This window comes from Alligator mississippiensis, chromosome 3 (genome assembly GCF_030867095.1).
Source record: "Alligator mississippiensis isolate rAllMis1 chromosome 3, rAllMis1, whole genome shotgun sequence".
In the NCBI taxonomy this organism is placed as follows: domain Eukaryota; kingdom Metazoa; phylum Chordata; order Crocodylia; family Alligatoridae; genus Alligator; species Alligator mississippiensis.
The window spans coordinates 222,646,966-222,667,872 of record NC_081826.1 but is presented as its reverse complement, the minus strand read 5'-3'; the positions used below and the strand labels follow the sequence as shown (position 1 = coordinate 222,667,872).

The window sequence follows — 20,907 nt, the reverse complement described above, 5'->3', positions numbered from 1 at the left end:
GCAAACTCTCCTTGGTTCTCAGAATCCATCTGAGGGGTCAACACCACTACATAAATCAGCTTTCAAATTAGTAAATTCCTGACTTCAATTCAAAGGGCTGCATTGTTCACTAGTTTTTACAGGCAGAAGGAAATAGTACTGAATAAATAAATTCTGACCTCAGGATGTTTACGATAATGAAGTCTTCTAGATACTGTTTACTTTATTTTCAGATCTTATTTTTATAAAAAATCTGTTGCTACCTTTTTGTATCCTTTCCACACTTGAGTGTATTTTTGGTTGGTAAACTTTGTTAACCTTGTAAAATAAGGAAGTTTAAAGAAAGCATGCATTTTCAAAACATTACAAAAATCAACCTTATCCATAACTTGATTTGTAGAAAGTGGAGTACAAAGCACTGCAAACAGTACTTTTCAATATAGCTTAATGTACATCACTTACATTTAAGCACCCATTGACACGCCTAATTATTTTAATTATGTACTTGTACAACCTCACCCTGAGGCTCACACACTTCTTTCTATACTTTCACTTTAGTACCTAATGATTATTGTTCTTTTTACAGAAAAACCTTTTAAATCACAGGCATGCAAGTTGTGGGGTTCCTCACAGATCAGGATGGGAGAGGAAAGCCTGGGGGGGGCTTTCCTACAGGGAAGAATGGTAGAATTCTGTTCGAAAGCCAAAACAGTGGCCAGCATAAAGGCTGGCTAAACAGTCATTAATTTTGTATTTTTGCCTTCTGTTTCAATGTGTTAGTACATCTGACTAGACGTTTCAATCTTGGGCTTTACTAGCAAACAAAAACATAGTTTTCTTTCCTCTTTAGACCAAAAGGAGTGATCTGGGTCAAGCTCTGTGACAAGAAATCTTGAAAAGTCTATCTCTCTACCTAAGCCATGCTACATGGCAATGATTCTTTTCGTAGGGGTAATAAGGAAACACTGGCATGTAGACCAACCACTGGCAAATGGGAACCTTCTTCAGAAACATGGTTAATTTTATATTAGCATCTGTTTAACCATAATTTTAATTTAGTTGAGATTTTACTAAAAAGAATGATCAGTTCTCCCAGCATCTGGAAAATTATCCTGAGGCCATTCCAGACTGTGATGTCACCTCTAGGTGCATTTGTGCAAATATGATCGTTTTAATAACAGTTGAAATGTTCAGAAAGGTGTGAAGGCCTCAGTTTGTCCAGTTGGTTTAAATATATGCATTATGTACTAAAATAGTAATGTTCAAATTCACACTAATATTTTGTTCACATACAAAGACACTATGCCGAGCTTATCATTCAAAGACTTTCCCAACAGGGCTGAGACCAGCCAATTGACGTTGCCTTTGTCCGGTGTCCAGCCTGCTGTGACTAGCAGCTGTTGGGCAGGGATACTGTAAAGGTGAAAGTGCAGGAGACCAAATACTCTGGTATCCTGCAGACCTTTCTAACAATTTCTGTAAAGTCCTCTCACAAATAAGATCTAGGTATGCCCCCAACTTGATTGTGCTCATTTTTATCCCAATTTTCAACCTGCTGGAAGATATTCACAGCTCTTTAAAACAGACAATGTTCTGGGAACGCAAATATATGTACTTTTTTGGGTCCTTCCTGATGCCTCCCACAGGCAATTATGTGGAATTGTAGACATGTAGCTTTTTTCTAAATATAAACATTAAAAAGCCACTATAATTAATTCTGGCATTTTTTTCCCAGAGTAAGGCTACAGAATAATATCAAAATAGTGTTAACTTCTTTGGCCTAAGAACTAAAGCAGGGCTAAGTGCGTCACAAGACACGTTCTTGAAACACAATGTCCAGCATTAGAAGCAAAAAGGAAGCTGATGTTTTTGAGCCATATTCAATAGTTTCAACATCATTATGTTCCAACACTGTCAAGGTCAGGCTACAGACTCAGTATTTTCAAGGAAATGTAACTGGCCAAATATAGATGGCTGCTTCAAGGTCAAGGCCAGAACACCAGAGGCCTCAGGGTCAAAACCCACCTGAGGAGTCTGAGCAAAGGCCAGCCCGTCATTCTTTTCCACCTACATGTATTTTATACTAATGCACATTAAACACACACTAAATCAGTATTCAGGGATTTATAGTGTTAGACTAGAATCTAGTTAAATATATTTTATAAAATCTGAGAACACATATTCAGTTTTGCTGTTTTGTGTTAAAAAGGGAAGCACTGTAGACTTTTAAGTGTTGCAGGCTACAAGTGCGCTTTTCCAAAATCCATTCATCCTTTCTGTCTGCCTGTGGTGCAGATTGCCAGAACCTGAAAAAGTAAGATGGGTGGATTAGAATGCCTAGTATTAAATAGTGACTTAGAAAATAAAGTATTATTCTATGTCTGTTTCAGAGACCTGATGGAAGATGTTAATCAATGGGATACTATTATACTGCATTACAAAGAATATCAGAATGACAAAGTAGGATATGGAGGTGGAGGAGTGGCACTGTAAGATAGCATACACAGTAACTACATAAAAATCTCATCTGAAAGGACAACTACCATAGAATCCCTGTGGGTAAGTTCCAGACTTGAATAAAAGGATGTAGTACTAGGATTGTACTACGAACCACTTGATCAAGAAAGTGAAGGTGATTATGAAATGCTTAGGGAGACCGGGGAAGCTGTCAGAATGGGAAAAGCAGTAATAATGGGAGACTTCCACTACCCTCACATAGTCTAGGTAAACACTTCAACAGTGCAAGATGTGGAGACAAAGCTTCTGGATGAAATAAATGTAATAAATGCCTGCTTTCTAGAACAACTCATCTATGATACTATGATCTTGGAACCCATGAACTGCCATGAGATTGTAAGGAAGGTGCTTTTGTGATCCGAGAGCTGGTTAAAAGATAATCAGGGGTTAGGCAAAGGGTAAGGCTATATGCCCACTATTCGAGGTGCTGCAGGGCTCTGTGCTTAGCCCAGTTTTCTTCAACATTTTCATCAATGACTTGGGGGGGGGGGGTGCAAAGTGAAATCTCCAAGTTTGCAAATGATACCAAATTATTCCGGGTAGTAGGGGTGCACCAGTATATCAGTTGGCTATTGGATGGGCACCAATAAAAGGAGAAATGACATTATTGGCTATCAGGGTTTTTTTGGTCACTGTAGCTGATAATTATGGCCACGTGCACTGAGCCCCCTGGCAAGCGTAGTCCAGTCCCTGCACCCCGCCACTGGTCCAAGCCTGTGGCAGACTGTAAGTCTCAGCAAGCAGTGGGAGAGGGAGAGGGCACCGGGGAGCAGTCACAGGGGGCTGAGCTCAGCAACAAAGCTGAGCTGTTGCCGGCTCCTGCTGCTGCTGTTGCTGCCATGTCAACAGCACACATGCAGCAGGGGCCTGAGTGCCAGGGCTGCTGCAGAGACATTGGGCTACGCGCAGGCAGGTTAAGGCGCTGTGCAAGGGATGTTTTGCTTCACTGGGTAGCAGGAACCTTTGCAAAAGTGGCTTCTCCCCAGCAACTGTGGGAGCTCAACTGTGCAGAAGCCACCGGCGCTAAGGCAGAGGTGTGCTCTGGGGCTCCAAATGTGCCCAGCGCCACTGTCCACACGAGGATCTACGCTGCCTGCCAGGACAGTAACATGGGCTGTGCAGGGGCTGTAGGTAGGAGCCACAGGTGGAAGAGGGCGGGAAGGGAGGTGACACGCATAGGAATAAAGTAGTCACCACCTTTGTCATTGAAGGCTGGAGTAGACAGGAGGCGGTGACCAAAAAAGCCAATAAAATGTTAGGCATCATTAAGAAGGGAATTTAAAACAAAAAAGAAAACACATCATCATGCCATTATACAAATCCATGGTGTGCACACATCTTAACAACACGCGTGCAGTTCTGGTCTCTACATCTCAAAAAGAATCTAGTAGAATTGGAAAAGGTGCAGAGAAGAGCAACCGATATGATCAGGGGTATGGAGCAGTTGCCATACTGGGAGAGACTAAAAAGCCTAGCTAGGAGTCTTCAGCTTGGCAAAAAGGCTAAGGGGGCAATATGACAGAGGTCTATAAAATAATGATGGATATGGACCAAATGAACAGGAAACTAATGGTCATCAAGTCCCAGAATATTAGAATCAGGGGGCACCCACTGAAATTAGCAGGAGACAGGTTTGAAACTAATGTGAAGAAAGTATTTTTTTCTACAATGCATAAGTAACTTGCAGAATTCACTGTCACAGGAGGTGGTAGAGGCAGGTACCACAGTCAAGTTCAAAAAGGAACTAGACAAATTCATGGAAGACAGATCTATCGATAGCACCTGAGCAGGCCGGTTGGAGATGTTTCTTTGGCATCTCTAAACTAATACTGGTGGATGCCAGGGAGCATAATGAATAGGGTGAATGGTAGATCACTCTAGAGATATCCGGCTCAATGGTCTCCCTCTACAGCATTCACTCCTGCCACTGTTAGACAGGATACTAGGCTAGATGGGCCACTGGTCTGACCCAGTATGGGCACAGTTAAGTCCCAGACTCTCCCCAAGCACCATCCTCTTCCCCTGCCTGATCTGTTGCTCAGCTTTTTGCTCCCTGACCTACCTGCTGCTGCATTCCCTGCTTCCTCCTCTGTCTGTTATGCGCCATTTACAAAAGCTATCAATGCAACTTGTGGCACACGTGGTTTAGGTTGGCCACCCCTGTTCTAGCAGATCAGCGCTTGCCTTCTTTCCTGTTTTACCTGAAGGACAGCAGCGGATCAGGCAGAAAGCAGAATGTAAAACAGCAAGTCATGCAGAGGAAGGGGACTACAGTGGCATTCAGGCAGCTGCAGGACTTAATTTGTGGCACGCCTTCCCAAATGTTTGGCTCCCACCAGTGTAGGCACTACTCATAGTCAGCCTTAACCTGCTTCAGTTTATCCCCTTCAATCCTGCATGCAATATTAGGAAGTAGTCCTGGATACACAAAAAGAAAAAAAAAAGTAAATGTTTAACCAATTTATTCTTTAAAAAAGATTGCCTTAAGGCTGACTTAGGGCTGTATGCTGTGTTTCAACCCCAAACGAGGCACACGAGAGAAACTCACTGAAAGGAATTACAGCAAAAGAACAAGACGACCCAGTATAGTACACATTGTATCAGAAACTGCCCTTATTAGGTATCCATTTGCCTTAGGAGACCCTCCCTGACTGCTTCACCATTTTTAGAAGAGCACCTCTACTGAAAAACACTCACAGATATGGTCTGTTTTGTAATCAGGACATAACCATTTGCCATACCTTGGCAGTGAAACCTGTCTGCTAATAGCTCCCAATCTAGCTAGAGCTACTTCACATGCAACAAATCACTATCAATAATCAAATATCCTAGCAGACTGGTAGCTGGCATATGAGACAACCTCTATTAGACACAGGCACACAGCCCACACTGTTTGTGCTGAGGCAGATGCAAAACTTGCATTTTGACCTTTTCACATTCTCCATTCTGAAGCTGTATTATCTGGTAGGGGACACGCTGTGAGCTCCAGGACAACTTCAGCTGGAAGGAAAGTGTGTTAGCATAGCTCCAAAGGAACTGCAATAAGAAGGGTCTGTAAGAGACAAAGTAATTCTGGACAGGTAACCCAAGACTCCTACTGATCTATAAGCATAAAGACCGAATGAACCATAGCATTGGAGACTTGGGATTCTCATGGACTGATCAATTGTAAATTCTGTGGAAAGTTAATTAGGAGTGCTCCACCCTAACAGTTTTACAACAAAAGTGGTGAACCAACTCACCTTTTCTTTTAAATACAAAGGCCCTTCAAAACATCTCACAGTTGTTAACACACAGTAAAGGGTGTGCCTAATGCATGGACAACATCATTAGCATACGCTAGAAGCAATATATCATCACATCATGTTGCTTCCTGAAAGTTATAAAAGGTTTGTAGTACTTTTTTTCTTTTTAACTTTCTGAATTTAATTTAAATTTTAATTTTTTGACGGCATGTATTATGCCCCTGAAGTTTACTAATTCCAGCTGGTAAGAAGCAACTAGATGCCCATAGATAACATCAAAAGCAATAAAATAGTTGTCAGAAGGCATCGTTTAAAATAAATAAATAAATCATGCATGTTTTACTTAGAACAGACTCCCAATTAAGTGTACTCCCAAGACACCCTCCCCTTTCCTCCTTCAAACAACTTCTGAAAACCCATCTGTTTGTGCACAACATTACAGTTCTAATGACCACATGCCCTAGATTTCTACCGTAATGCCTTCTTTCCCTGCTCGTATTCATTTGATGGCTGTCAATTAATCACGGTTAACATGCACGATTAATGCATTAATCATTGTTGATCATTGTAAAAAATTTTAACATGTTAATTGCACATGTGGTTTTAGAGCCTGTGCCCGGGCTGTGCTCCGCCGCTGTCACTGCCACTTCCAGGCCACCCCTCAGGGCAGTGGTGGCAGCACATAAGACTGCAGGGTAACCTGGGTGCAGGCTTCAGGCAGCTGCAGTGGGGGGCAGGGGGCATGCATAGGCACAAAGACATGCAGCCTCAGCCTGCAGGCAGCCAGAAACAACCTGGGGGCATGTGGGGCACTGCCCAGCAGCCAAGTCTATGAAGGGGAAGGGGTGTGGGGGAGGGAAAGGGTGGCGGGGAGGCAAATCGAGGCCCCTGCGGTGAAGGAGGGAGTGGGGCAGAGGAAGATCCAGGGACAGGGGATAGGGTGAAGGGGGCCCTGGGGCAGTTCGTGGGACGGTCAGAGCCGCGGGTGGGCTCCCACTGCTGCGTGCACCCCGGGGGAGGCACAGGGGCACATACCCTCCAGATCTGGACACAAGGCGGAGGTGGGATGGGGTTCTGTGCCCTGCTACCTTTGCCCCAGGATCCACGTGCTGGCTGAGCCATGTCCCCTGCCCACCTGACAGCAGGAGGCATATAGCATCACAAAGCAGAGCAAAGGCAGTAGGGTGCAGAGCCCCAGCTCGCAGTGGCAACCTGCCTCCACCCCATACACAAATCCAGGGGGCACATGCCCCCTGTGCCTCCCTTGGACTGCATACAGCGGCAGGAGCTCCCTTGCACCCCTGGACAAGCCATCTGGGGCCAGCATTCCCTCTAAGCTGCATGGTGTGTGGCCACACAGGCACACTTAGCAGTATGGCATGAGCGCGCTTGCACAGCTTAGAGGGAATGCTGCTCGAGGCTCTGACCATCCAATCACCCACTCCAGCCCCTGCGCCACTCACTCCCTCACCATGGGGGTCTCGAACTGCCCCCCGCCGTCCCTTCTCTCCCCCACATCCCTTCCCCACCACACACCTGCTGGGCAGTGTCTGTCTGTGTGCATGTTTGTCTATGTCTGTGTGTATGCATCTGTCTGCCCCTCACTCCCAAGCCACAGCCCCTACCAGCCCTGCTGCTGCCCCTCACTCCTGACCAACAGTACCCCACATCCTGCCAGGGCATGCAGGAACCCCCCTCCCCAGGCTCTGAACACCACACACACTTTCACAAATTCTCCCCCACCCCCACCAACCATAAAAAGTACTTGTATAATTTTGCATAATTTGAGTTTTGGGAACATAATTTTGAGTGTTTAGCTCTGCGATTAAAATTGCGATCAATTGCAACTCTTTTTCTCATCATGTAACTAATCGCGATCAAATTTTTAAATCATTTGACAGCCCTAATTTATTTTGAGCACTTCACTCAGGTAAAACTCACTGGAGTTTATTAAGCTTAAATACTGAAAGCAGGACCTAACCCTTAAATTGCAAGATTTTTAGGGCTTGATCTTGAAAAAGCTCCCACTGATGGCAATAGTTAAGGATCACATCATCTACTGTGCACAGGGATTCTGTTAATTATTTGGCATAATTTACTACTGCAGTTAGGCTCTGATCCAAAGCCTATTATATCTAAGACTCCTATTGACTTCAAATGAAGAAGATAAGCTCTTTAAGAGATATATGTATCTCTATGATCACTAAGGACCTTAGCTAAAAGAATGTAGAGTATCTGGGTATATCAAGCACCACATATTTTACAACATACTGAACAGTTCCTTTCTGACCTTTTTGAATTAAAATGAAAATAAAAAACCCTAAATGTGTTACAGTTGAGCCCTGCATTATTTTTATGGTGCTCTACTGCTGAATACCTTACACATTTGGGCTAGACTATTTAACCAATTTACTCTGCCCCTTATGTAAAGTGAGTAGAGAACTTGCTTGGAAAATTCCACTTTTGAATGGTGAATGCACCTAGCAGTGCAAAGCTGGGGGAGGTGAGTCTAGCACCACAACTACTTTCCATAACAAAACTCTGCCACCCAATATAATGGCATACAAGGCTCAACCCAGATGGATGAGGTGGCAGCAATGGAATAGTCCAGAAAGAACAAGGTGCTGTGATAGCCTGCCCTTCACTAGTACTAAAATACCAAAGCGGTGCAGATCTCTTTATAGCTCCAGGTTTTGTCAGTCACTTGGCTGTGGCATATGTGGGCCTATAAGGAGGTACTCAACCTAAAGCACCTGAAAACCAGGCGCAGATGGTTAGTAAAATGATATTCTGCCTGGCTGGAAGCCTGGGAACAGACTGTAACTGATGACGGTGAAGCCACTATGTGGGGGTTAAAAGCCCAGGAGCAGAGGGCAAGGAAGAAGCACAGAGCCTGGGTTACCCCTCTCAGGGTCTGTAGAAAGGACACAGGTTTTGGTCTGTCTGTTTGTTGTTTGCACACACATTTGTTTTGTTATTTGTTGGTTTTCTGCAGGGACAAGGTTACCCCATGTAAAATAAACCATTGGAAACCAAAAGCACAGCTAACTGGCAGTGAGAAGGGATCTGGATGAGTGACTTGCTTCCAGGGCTCTATCCTTTACTGCATTCTGCCTCCATTCTGGTTCAGTAGCAAATCAAACCCTTGCCTTAAGTAAAAGAGATTCAGATCACCAGCATAAGTTGCATCTATTACTACCTTCATATACTTTCAAATACCTTTGCAGCATTATGTCAACTTCTGTAATGCTAACAAGGTTCTCCTGAAAGGTGGCAATAAATTAGTGTAAGCACAAGGGGTATAAGATAACTTTCAAGATATTTTGAGTTCTACTTTTTTCACCAGCATAAAAAGTTACCAGAAAAAACAGAAACACATCTGAGTTTTGTTTCCAATGACAAGTTAAAAGAAAATACAAACAAACAAACAAACCCTGAGACAAGTTCAGTTGATCTAATAAAAGATATCACATCTACTCAAAGAACTTTGCCTGCCTATGTCTTTAGACCAGCAAGACTACAACCAAAAACCCTACTGCATTCACACGCTGCAGTCAACACATAAGCTGGAATGCACCAGCAAATAGTTTGCTGAACAAACTGAGACATTATTGTCTTTCAAATGAGATTATGGAGGGATTAGTTGCAAATAAATAACTGAAATTCACAGGATATTTTTTCAGAATGTAAAGCAATTGAAAATATTGCTAATATCTTCATTTCAACAATACAGTTACTGAATTACTAAATCCATTATCAGTATGGTATGTTACCTGGTAATTTATGACCCAATCTGAAGCCAATCCAGGTAGGAGAACGCTTATGTCAATGCAGAGTCTCACTAACTTCAGCAGGTCTACTTGCCTGGATCTGACTGTGGAAAGTAAGGCTCCAAACCAGCAATCTATATATAACTTAGGCAGGTAAAAACTGAGTTTATAAGTTTTTATTAACCAACTATTCAGGAAATGTTCAGGACAATCCTGAAAAAAATGAAGACTTTTTTTCTCTAATCTCTACTACAAAAAAAAGGGAAGACAAGGTATTCTATCTACGGAGAGAGGGAGAATATGTGTATGTGTATGTATGTGTGTTTATTTTTTAAAATATATGTATAAATATTTATATATTTATTTTTTTAAATATATAAATGGACACAACAAAATACAGTATATAAATGTAGTAGTGCAAGCTTCTGCAGGCTACCCAGCCAACAGCACTCAACAACGTCCAAAATAGCATCCTCTAGGTGTGAGAAAGTATTTACATTGATTTAAAAAAATTAAAAACATCTTTGAAGACCATAGATGTCTTAATTGAATTTTAATAAAATGACAACTGAACTGCAAATCAAGACAGATAACATGTTAATTCAGCAAGTCAGCAGCACTAAGTAATCTGACACGTGACAAATTGAGTCAACCAGCCCGTAAGTCAGACCCACCTCCTAAAATCTCAGTCAGAAAATGCGGAGGTTATCTTTCCAGAACACTAGATACTATAAACTAATCAGTAACACAACTGGGGTGGGCGAGTGGGGCAGAAATCCCAGATGCCAACTTGTAGAGGCACCAGAATTGGCCCCTGACCCCACAGAGTCCACACCCTGGCAGGAGAAGCAGGCCCATGGTGCGGAAGCTGCAGCCACCAAGGAATATTTTTTTGAGTATAGATAAGAAACGGCATAGGTAAGAATCCAATTTTGCACACCTCCTCCTCTCCCACACACTCAGCAGCACCTTCTCATCTACCCCCACCCAATACCCTGCAGAGTTCACCCAGCATACTCATTGGGCATTTATAGATGTGCTCCAGGGAAGGGAAGGGGGCACTTTAATTAGAGCGACTCTGGAGCCGCTCTAATTAAAGCGCCCAGAGCATCACGTGTAAAAGTGTCCACAAGCTAAAAAATGGTGGCAGGAGCACTTTAAAGCTCAAACTCATAAAGCTCATTAGTTAAAGCGCCCCACTACCATTTTTCAGCGCGGGAACACTGATACACATGACGTTGGAGTCTACTGGAGTGCCATAATTACCAAGCTCCAGCAGACTCAATTAATAGAGTCTGCTCTGATGCGCTGTAATCACAGCAAGTTGAAACAGCTTCACTGCACACATATAGGTGCCCATTATGCCTCTGTAACCAAGCAAGATCATTTGGAACCAGTGACAAGAAGGGACATGCTCCATTAACAATTACTATGCACTCTGGCATATCAATTCCAGATATAGGGAGGATAAAATAATTTTTTTCCAAGTAAAAAATTCTTGGGTTAAAAGGTACATGGAATTATACTTGTGAGGATCGTGCATAATTCCAGAGATTTCAACTGAGTACATTTTTAACCAACACAGGTATAATGAGCACAAAATTGACCAATTAAATACACATTAATATTTTATGTCAAGGAAAGAATCAGTCCCTTAAAAGAAATATTCTGATGCTACTGTATTTACTGTACAGCTTCAGAAATTTTTATATATAGATGTGTTGCCATGACAGATGCAGCTCAACATGGCTATAATAGCCAAAGCTGCAAGGAGGGGTCACGTTGACCAATTCAGCTATGTCACCAGAAGCTGCTCATGTAAACAAAATTATACAAGCAAACATGTGCTTTACCAATATAGCTTATTTTGTCCACAGGGACATTTTCAATAAATCAATAAAAAGCATAACTTTGCAACATCCACCCCAGGGTTCCTTTACAGGTATAAATACTCCTCAGGTAGATGTGGCCTATACCAGGGGCAACAAACTCACCTGGGGGGCCCCAAGCCAGTCCACACTGCAGGGCTCTCTGGGGGTTGGATCTGACCTGGGGCACAAAATGGTGACAGCAGCCATCCATAGCACTAGCCACAGCATCCAAAGCAGCCATCATGGCAGGGCCAGGGGATTGAGGACTGTGTCGCACCCGACTTCCATCAAGGGCCATATCTACAGAGCCCCCGGATTCCATGTCAGACCGTGCCCACCACTGACCACACCCCAACTTCTGGTAGTCCACCAGTAACCCTGCAGCATCTATGTTTGACATCACTGGCCTCTACAACTGTTCTGAGGCAGAGGGCCAGATTTTAAAGTTCACAACACCCAGAATTGGTATAAAATTTTTGAAAGTGCTGAATACTTGGCAGATTCCATTAAAACACTTATAACTATACTGCCAGAGCATAGAATCATAGAAAATTAGGGTTGGAAGGGACCTCAGGAGGTCATCTAGTCCAACCCCCTGCTCAAAGCAGGACCACCCCTAATTAGATCATCCCATCCAAGGCTCTGTCTAGCCAAGTCTTAAAAACCTCCAAGTATGGGGAGTCCACAACCTCTCTAGGTACCATGGGCAACTGGTGCCTCCCAAGTCTCGGGGGGGCACCAGCAGATCATGATCAGGGGAAGGGAGGGGTCCCCCAGCGGCCAGCCAGCAACCAGGGTGGGGGTCCCCTCCCAGCAGCCAGTTGCCGAGCATGCCGGAGGCACGGCAGCAACAGAAGTGCCAGCACCTCCGCATGTGGCATGGTGGCAGCGGAGCCAATTCCATGGAGGACACTAGCGCTCTCCATGCCCCGCTACCAGCTGAAGCACCCACTGTCGGGGGGGAGGGGGGGGCACCAGCACTCTCGGGGGGAGGAGGCATGTGCCCCTCCTATGCATTGCCTATGCTGGGTAACCTGTTCCAGTGATCACTACTTTCCTCATGAGAAAGTTTTTCCTAATACCTAGTCTAAACTTCCCTTGCTGCAATTTGAGACTATTCCTCCTTGTTCTGTCATCTGCCACCACTGAGAACAATCTAGCTCCATCCCCTTTTGAACCCCTCTTCAGGTATTTGAAGGCTACTATTAAACTCCCCCCCTCAGTCTTCTCTTCTCCAGACTAAATAAGTCTCGTTCCTTCAGCCACTCCTGTGAAGTCATGTGCCCTAGCCCCCTAACCATTTTTGTTGCCCACTGCTGGATTCTCTCCAATTTGTCTATGTCCCTTCTATAATGAGGAGTCCAGAGCTGGACACAGTCCTTCAGATGTGGCCTCACAAGTATAGAACAGAGGGGAATAATCACTTCCCCCAATTTGCTAGCAACACTCCTACTAACGCAGCCCAGTTAGCCTTCTTTGCAATAAGGTTCACATTCAGCTTATCATCATCCACTGTAACCCCCGGATCCTTTTCTGCAGAGCTGCTGCTTAGGCAGTTGGTCCCCAGCCTGTACCTGTGCATGGGATTGTTTCATCCTAAGTGCAGAATTTTACGCTTCTCCTTACTGAACCTCATGAGATTTCTTTTGGTCCAATCCTCCAATTAGCCAAGTCTCTCTGATTCCTAGCCCTACCCACCAAACTTGGTATGATCTGCAAACTTGCTGAGGGTACACTCCATCCCATCTTCCAGGTCAGTGATGAAAATATTGAACAAAACTGGCCCCAGGACCAACCCCTGGGGTACTCTATTTGATACCGGCTGCTAGCTAGACATCAAGCCATTGAAAACTACTCTTTGAGGCCAACGATCCAGCCAGCTTTCTATCCACCTTACAGTCCATTCATCCAACCCATACTTCCTTAGCTCACTTGCAGGAGTGTTATGAGAGACTGTATTAAAACCTTCCTAAAGTCAAGGTATATCAAATCCACTGCTCTCCGTACATTCACAGAGCCAGCCATCTCATCACAGAAGGCAATCAGGTTGGAAAGGCATGACTTATACTTGGCAAATCTATGCTGACTGTTCCTAATCACCTTCTCCTGCAAATGCTTAGAAATGGATTCCTTGAGGACCTGCTCCATGATTTTTTCAGGGACTGAGGTGAGGCTGACCAGTCTAATCCCCCAGACCCTCCTTCTACCCTTACTTAAGGATATTTGCCCTTTTCCAGTTGTCCGGGACCTTTCCCAACCACCATGAATTTTCAGTAATTATGGCCAGTGGCTCTACAATCACATCAGCCGACTCCCTCAGCACCCTTGGCTGCATCCCATCTGGCCCCATGGACTTGTACACATCCAGATTTTCTAAACAGCCCCTAACCTGTTCTTTTGACACTAAGGGCTGCTCGCCTCCTCCCTAAACTGTACTGCCAGGTGCAGTAGTCTGAGAACTGACCTTTCCCGTGAAGACTGAAGTGAAAAAGGTATCAAGTACTTCAGCCTTTTCTGCATCCTCTGTAACCAGGCTGCCTCCCCGATTCAGTAAGCGACCCACATTTTCCCTGATCTGCCTTTTGTTACTGACATACTTGTAAAAACCCTTCTTGTTACCCTTCATGTCCCTTGCTAGCTGCAACTCTTAACTGAGCTTTGGCCTTCCTGACTTCATCCCTGCATGCATGAGCAATACTCTTATACACTGCCCTAGTCATCTGTCCAAGTTTCTACTTCTGGCAACCTTCCTTTTTGTGTTTTAGCTCATTGACAATTTCCCTGCTAAACCAAGCTGGTCTTCTGCCATACTTGCTAGTCTTCCTGCTCATTGGGATGGTTAATTCCTGAGCCCTCAGTAAGGTTCCTTTAAAGTACAACCAGCTCTCCTGGACTCCTCTCCCCCTCAGACTGGCCTCCCAGGGAATTCTTCTCATCATTTCCCTGATTAAGTCTAAGTCTGCTTTTCTGAAGACTAGCGTCCTTACTCTGCTGCTCTCCTTCCTTCCTTTCCTCAGGATCCTGAACTCAATCATGGCAGAATCGCTGCTACCCATGTTGCCACCCACTTCTACATCCCCCACCAATTCTTCCCTGTTTGTGAGCAGCAGATCAGAGAAGCACGGTCCCTAGTTGGCCAATCCAACACTTCCACCAGGAAGTTGTCCCTAACACTCTCCAAAAACTTCCTGGATTGCTTGTGCCCTGCTGTACTGCCCTCCCAGCAGATATCAGGGCGATTGAAGTCCCCCATGTGAATCAGGGCCTGTGATCTGGAAACTTGTGCTAGCTGTCTGACGAAACCCTCATCCACCTCAACTTTGTGGTCTGGTGGACTATACTTAGCAGATATCCACCATGATGTCACCCTTGTTGCTCTCCCCTCTGACCCCAACCCAGAGACTTTCAACAGGCCTATCTCCAGTTTTATACTGGAGCTCTGAGCAATCGTACAGCTTTTACATAAAACACAACTCCTCCTCCTCTTCTGCCCTGCCTGTCCCTCTTGAACAGTTTGTACCCATCAATGACAGTGCTCCAGTCATGCGAGCTCCCACCAAGTCTCTGTTATTCCAATCATGTCACAGACCTTTGACTGTGCGAGGACTTCCAATACTTCCTGCTTGTTTCCCAGGCTCCATGCATTTGTGTACAAACACCTGAGGCAACTAGCCAATTGCCCTACTTTGTCAAGAAGAATGAGAAGGCCACCCCTGTTGCCCCTTCCTGCTTCTGCTTCCTCCAGGTCACCCGCTTACCCACTTATCTCAAGGCTTTTTGGTCTTCAACCCCCGACAAACCTAGTTTAAAGCATAACCCAATACCTTTAAAAACATGTGAACACTCAGCATGCAGAGCTCTTCAGAAAAATCTGGCCTAAAATACCCATAATCTCAAAACACAAAAGAGGCTGTTTAATTATTGCCTATTTTTATATTGGATTTTCCAGTGTTGAAGCCTGTCCACTTATACCACCAATTTCTGTCACATATGGTACCAGTCATCATATTGAAATGATTTTTAGTCATAACTCAACTATTCTCAATTAGAATAACTGCAGCAAACCATTTGAAAGGCATTACCTACAGAAAAAAAAAAGATTCCATTCTTTCCAGATTTTAGCCCCAACTAGGAAAATGTATACCTGTGTTGATGAGGGCTTGGAAGTAACAATTTTATTGTCACTAATAAATGTCAAGTTCTGTGTGGGAATAACATTTTTGTCTTTTGGAAAATTAAACAAGTTAGTTTGCTCCTGGAAAAATAGAAAACATCTAGATAAGAAAGCTTGCCCTGATAGACAGTGAATATATCTATTTCTTGTTTAATAATGAAAAATTATATCTTCCCTCTTTTAACAAGGAAATGTGCTATTCAATACAATTGTTTAATCTGTTTCAGTATTTTTTTCTTCTTAAATTTGATCTTGAAGAAATAATGGGAAACAGGTAATTGCCTGGTTTTTGGTATTTAAAATATTTTTATTTAATAAAAACAATGTTTTTGGAGTGGAGCGGATATAATCTAGGAGCTGGTAGTATCTCTAAAGGAGACTGCCAATCATATAGAAAAATATTTTTAAAGCAATTTAGAGGTTTAGTCTGAACATTGACATTTAGATAGAAAGAGAAACTGGCCAGGATGGGGAGAGGGGGGAGGGGAAAACAACAGAGGTGGTTTAGATCTACTTCCAAAAATAGATCACTCAAATTTTTGGAGAGAAAACTAACTAGAGTAGCTTAATTTAATTCAGGCATTGAGACCCTGCCTTTATGCTTGTGACCCAAGTATATAAATACTTTCAATCCTGCAAAAATTCTTGCAGAAATCCTCCAGGGCAAACACGTTTTTGACAGGCGAGTAATATCATACATAAACATCACAATAAAGGGCATGCAAACCAAGGTTTTTTGCCCAAGATGTTCATGACAATTTTACAAGTCTGATCTGAATGCATTTTATAGCATCTCTTCCACTACCTAGATTAACAATAGATAGAAAAGGCAGTAGGAGAAAAAGATGCTCAGTATAAAGGACAGATGTTCTGGAATGTATTAATCTCCTGAATGGAAGAGGATCATGTGGGTAGTTCTTTTAACAGTAAGGGGTGTTAATAGAAATCCAGGTGTTAATACAAATCAATGGGAAAACAGACATTTAATTGTTCAGATAATTAACAATTTACAATGTATGTTAGGAAAAGCGCAGCTAATTTTAGCTAATAAGAGTGAGCAAAACAATAGGGTTTCATTTTCGTAGGACTAGACTTATTACAAAGAAGGCTTGAGGGGAAACATACATGCACACACCTTGGCTGTAAAGCCAAGAACTAATGAGCCTGAGACTGCTGACATTTTCATGCATCTTGGGTCTACATTCTGGCAAGATAGCTGGCTTACTGACAAGCTTGATGCTAGACAGTTAGAGCCTTAAATTTGCTGAATAAGGTGTGGTGGTAATGGTATTTAAACTCAGCCATTAAGATCAAGCCATTAAGATTAAGACATTAAAACTGAAGTTTTACATTGCCGGTGCTATAATTCCTCATCTATGCTTCTAAAGCCTAAAAGTTGGCACAAGCAACATAAACTGGTTGGATAATTTTTATCACAAATATCTCATGAAAGATTTTAAGAGTCCAGCAGGGATAATAAACTAAGAAAGTTTTATGATTTAAGAATAAAGCCCAAAATTTGTCAATAACAGAATCAGTGGCAAAGATTACATGAGCACTTCAACTATTTGTATACGCCCAGATACAGTGCTTAGATTTACACTGTAATGTAGACATGGATATTTATTTATTTATTTATTTAAGAGCAGAATCAAGCCCTCTGTTTCCAAGTTAACACTTCATAGAGCTGAACAAGGGAGTATAGACGTCAACATTTTTTAGGCTACTTTTTGTCTGGAGAGTTTTTGGCAACACTGCTTTAAAAGGGAAACTGCATGTTGACTTATATAAAGGGAGTTTATCTTCAACCCCCAAGAGCCAAAAGACTTCATTTTCTCAAATGGTTGCTTATATTTTAAACAAAGGTTTTGGTTTACACTCAAGTTTGTTAGCAGATAAAAACTGTGGCAGCTAACCACCTCTCACATTTAGTAATGTCCCAGAATGGCACCGTGATCTGAAACTCGGTCATAACATTTTACTAGGCAGGCATGAGTCTTTTCGTACAGCTGATCAGTCCTCCTTCCTTAAATCTCATTCAGCAGGGCACTCCCAAATCCAATTCTCCCTCCCACTCCCATCCCCAACATATTTCTGGTATCACTCCATGCATCTCCTTCTTAAAAGGCGTACTGAACAGGTATTAGATTATATTTTTCCAGAATGCACTGACACACAATAGCTTTCAAAGAAATACAGATCTCACACAGTTATACTGTGAAAATAGCCTGTGTGTGAAAACTCACCTGAGCTTGTGGGCAACCAGATTAGGTGCAGACAGTACAACTCAATTACAAAAAAAACATGGTTGTACATACAGCAACTTGTTTTTCTCTTGCTTGACCCTCCTTTTAGTCTGTGAACTACTTATTTAAATGGAATTGCAGCAAAAAGACTGAATCAAGCCTACTGTGCTGACAGGGCCTTAAAGACTAACATGACAGAACTTGCAGTTTTCCCTTTCTGACTGCTTTCACCCAATAGATGTAGTGAGTTTAGTAGTCCCTGTTGTGAATTGCTCCCGAATCTAAATAGTGAATGCCTCTACACCACTCTGTTAAGATGAGGTCTATGCCTGCCCCGTGTGCTGTGACAACTTTCCATTATCTTTTTCTTGCTAAAACAGATGAAGTGAAATTAATAACGAACAGCTGAAAATTATTTTTTCTGAGGGCATGAACTGAAACAGTTCAGAAGCTGATAAATTATACAACAAGAGGCAAGTAATAATGCTCTCATCCATGGTGCATAATACCGGGAACATCAACACAACAGCTACTTACTTCCCAACACATGCCTGTCCATTAATGGATGCAGTATCTCCATTTTTTGTTATATGCAATCTATATCTATACAGAACACCTAGGTGCAGCTGTATCCTTTGTCACAGCTTCTTGATCAACGTGCCATCATAGTAGCACCCCCTAGTGTTAAATTAAATGAGAAAATAAGCATAATGCACCTAGTCCCAGCATATTTATATCTTGCTCCAGACAGACACTTCTCATTTACAATCTGAAATCAGAGATTTAACTCTGAAATCCGAGATTTAACTTAGTTTATGTCACTACAAACAGGGCTGTAATTTGTAAATTAACGCAGTGCTTCCAAATTCTTTGTAGTTATGCAAGAGACTTTCAGGCAGTATTGTTATTTCATACTAAGGAGCAGAGCTTTTTTTTTTTTATTATTAAGAGAGTATTGTCTGCATATAGCCACAAATAACAGGTACTTCTAAAAGTTCCTATCTCCAGCAACTAACATGCATTACTTTCATAATGACTTTCAGTGGGTACACTGACTGCATACTGAATACCTATATAATTATTTGTGAATGACAGGACATTACGACAGACAAATTCTTTTTAATCTAATGCATCTGAAACGTCTTCATCTCTCAACATGTTCTGGAGACAAAATAGATTAATATTAAAAAAAAAACTATACATTATTAAACTTTCTACAGGTGGGTAAAAAATTAAGATAGACTAATTAAAAAAAAAGACTGATTTTCTTTCTTAGCAAACTTCTTGTTTTAAGCAAGCAGCGAGTTTTCCCCAGATATGTCAGTCAAAAGATACCTGATATAGAAGGGATGTTCCTCATGCCCAAGAAAAGGCCAATCTCCTAAATGACTTTTTCACATTGGTTTTTCACCCTCCTGAGGGGATCACACTGTCAGAAAGGACACAAACCAGCCTGGGAGTAGGTGGTGGGCCCAAAATTGATGTGGATCAGATGAGGGAACACCTTGAGAAACTGGACATTCACAAGTCCGCAGGCCCAGATGGAACGCGCCCAAGAATCTTGGAGGAGCTGGCAGACATCATTGCACCTGCCTTGGCAATGATATTTGAAAATTTGTGGCGCTCGGGTGAGGTCCCAGAAGACTGGAAAAGAGCCAGCGTAGTCCCTATCTTCAAGAAAGGGAGGAGGGAAGACCCAGGGAACTATAGACCAATCAGTCTGATGTCCATCCCTGGCAAAATCCTGGAGAAAATTGTCAAGGGATCCACCAACATTCGTTTAAAACACCGGACTAACCTGGAAGGCAAGCTTCTGACGGACGGCCAGCATGGCTTTGTGACTGGCAGGTCTTGCCTGACCAACCTCATCTCCTTCTATGACCAGGTGACATGAGCCCTAGACAAGGGAGATGACATGGATGTCATATATCTGGACTTCAAGAAAGACTTTGACCTACTTCCCCATGATGTCCTCATGGCTAAGCTGGGGAACTGTGGCTTTAATCATCTTATGGCTAGGTAAGTGGCTATGGGTTCAGGTCCAAAGAGTACTAGTTGACAGGAACAAATCAATGTGGGGTAGGGTGACCAGTGGAGTCCCTCAGGGCTTGGTACTTGGGCCAGTACTCTTTTAACATCTTCATCAATGATCTGGAATCAGGAGTCGGATGCAAACTGGCAAAGTTTGCAGATGACACCAAATTATGGGGGAAGGGTAGTCACACCGCAGGACAGGCTGGGGATACAGGCCAACTTGGACATGCTCTCAATGTGAGCTGATCAAAACCAGATGTTGAGAAGTGTAAGGTGCTGCACCTCGGTAGGAAGAACCCTCAACTTGGTAGCAGCCTACAATTATATAAGAGGAGTGCATATCAGGACCTGGGAGACCAGCTGTTCACCAGAGCTCCCCGGGAGATAACAAGGTCTAACGACCATAAACTCCAGGAAGACCAATTTAGACTAGACATAAGAAAAAAGTTATTTACGGTGCAAGTGTCCAGGGTCTGGAACAGACTCCCCCAGAGATGGTATAAGCACCTAGTCTGGACTCTTTCAAAAAACATCTAGATATTTTTTCTTGCTGGGATCACTTGATCCCAGCTGACTTCCTGCCTATGGCGTGTGGGATGGACTTGATCTCATGAGGTCCCATCCAGCCTCTAATGTCTATGAAATCTATGAAAATCTTTAAAGCAACAAAACCCAACTATAGCGAAATATGGCACAAGTGCTCAGGAATTTTCTTTTATGGCTTCAAAAGAAGTTAGTCCAAAGGTGTATTTGAGAACTTCTAGAATACTTACCATTTCACAGTTAAAACACAGGTCTGTTTACAAAATCAAGGAGGGAGGAAAGAGGCCCCAAATATGTGAAACAATGTAAAATACATTCTTCCAAACATGCTCAGAGACTACTAAGATACAGACTCCTAAATTTGTAACTAACCACCAAACTAAAACAAACAAACAAAAAAATGTAGAGCAGGGACGGGCAAAATGTGGCCCGGAGGTCAGATGCGGCCCACCAAGCCATTCTATCCAGCCCGCAGGGCCCCTAAAAAATTTAGAAAATTGACATTTATCTGTCCCTGGCTGCCTGTCA

The 20,907-nt window shown here is 42.9% G+C and overlaps 1 protein-coding gene across 3 annotated transcripts in view; it reads right to left on the bottom strand.

Annotated features, from left to right (window-relative positions):
* Positions 1-20,907, bottom strand: part of DTWD2 (DTW domain containing 2) — a 190,579-nt gene that overhangs the window by 117,133 nt on the left and 52,539 nt on the right. Inside the window, exon 2 of one of the 3 annotated variants that reach the window (XM_059724917.1) lies at positions 19,601-19,699. The exons of the other annotated variants lie outside the window; for them this stretch is intronic. Within the exon in view, the coding sequence (XP_059580900.1) occupies positions 19,601-19,671 (71 nt within the window). The 5' untranslated portion in view covers positions 19,672-19,699. The remainder of the gene's footprint in view (positions 1-19,600; positions 19,700-20,907) is intronic. 3 annotated transcript variants of the gene reach the window in all.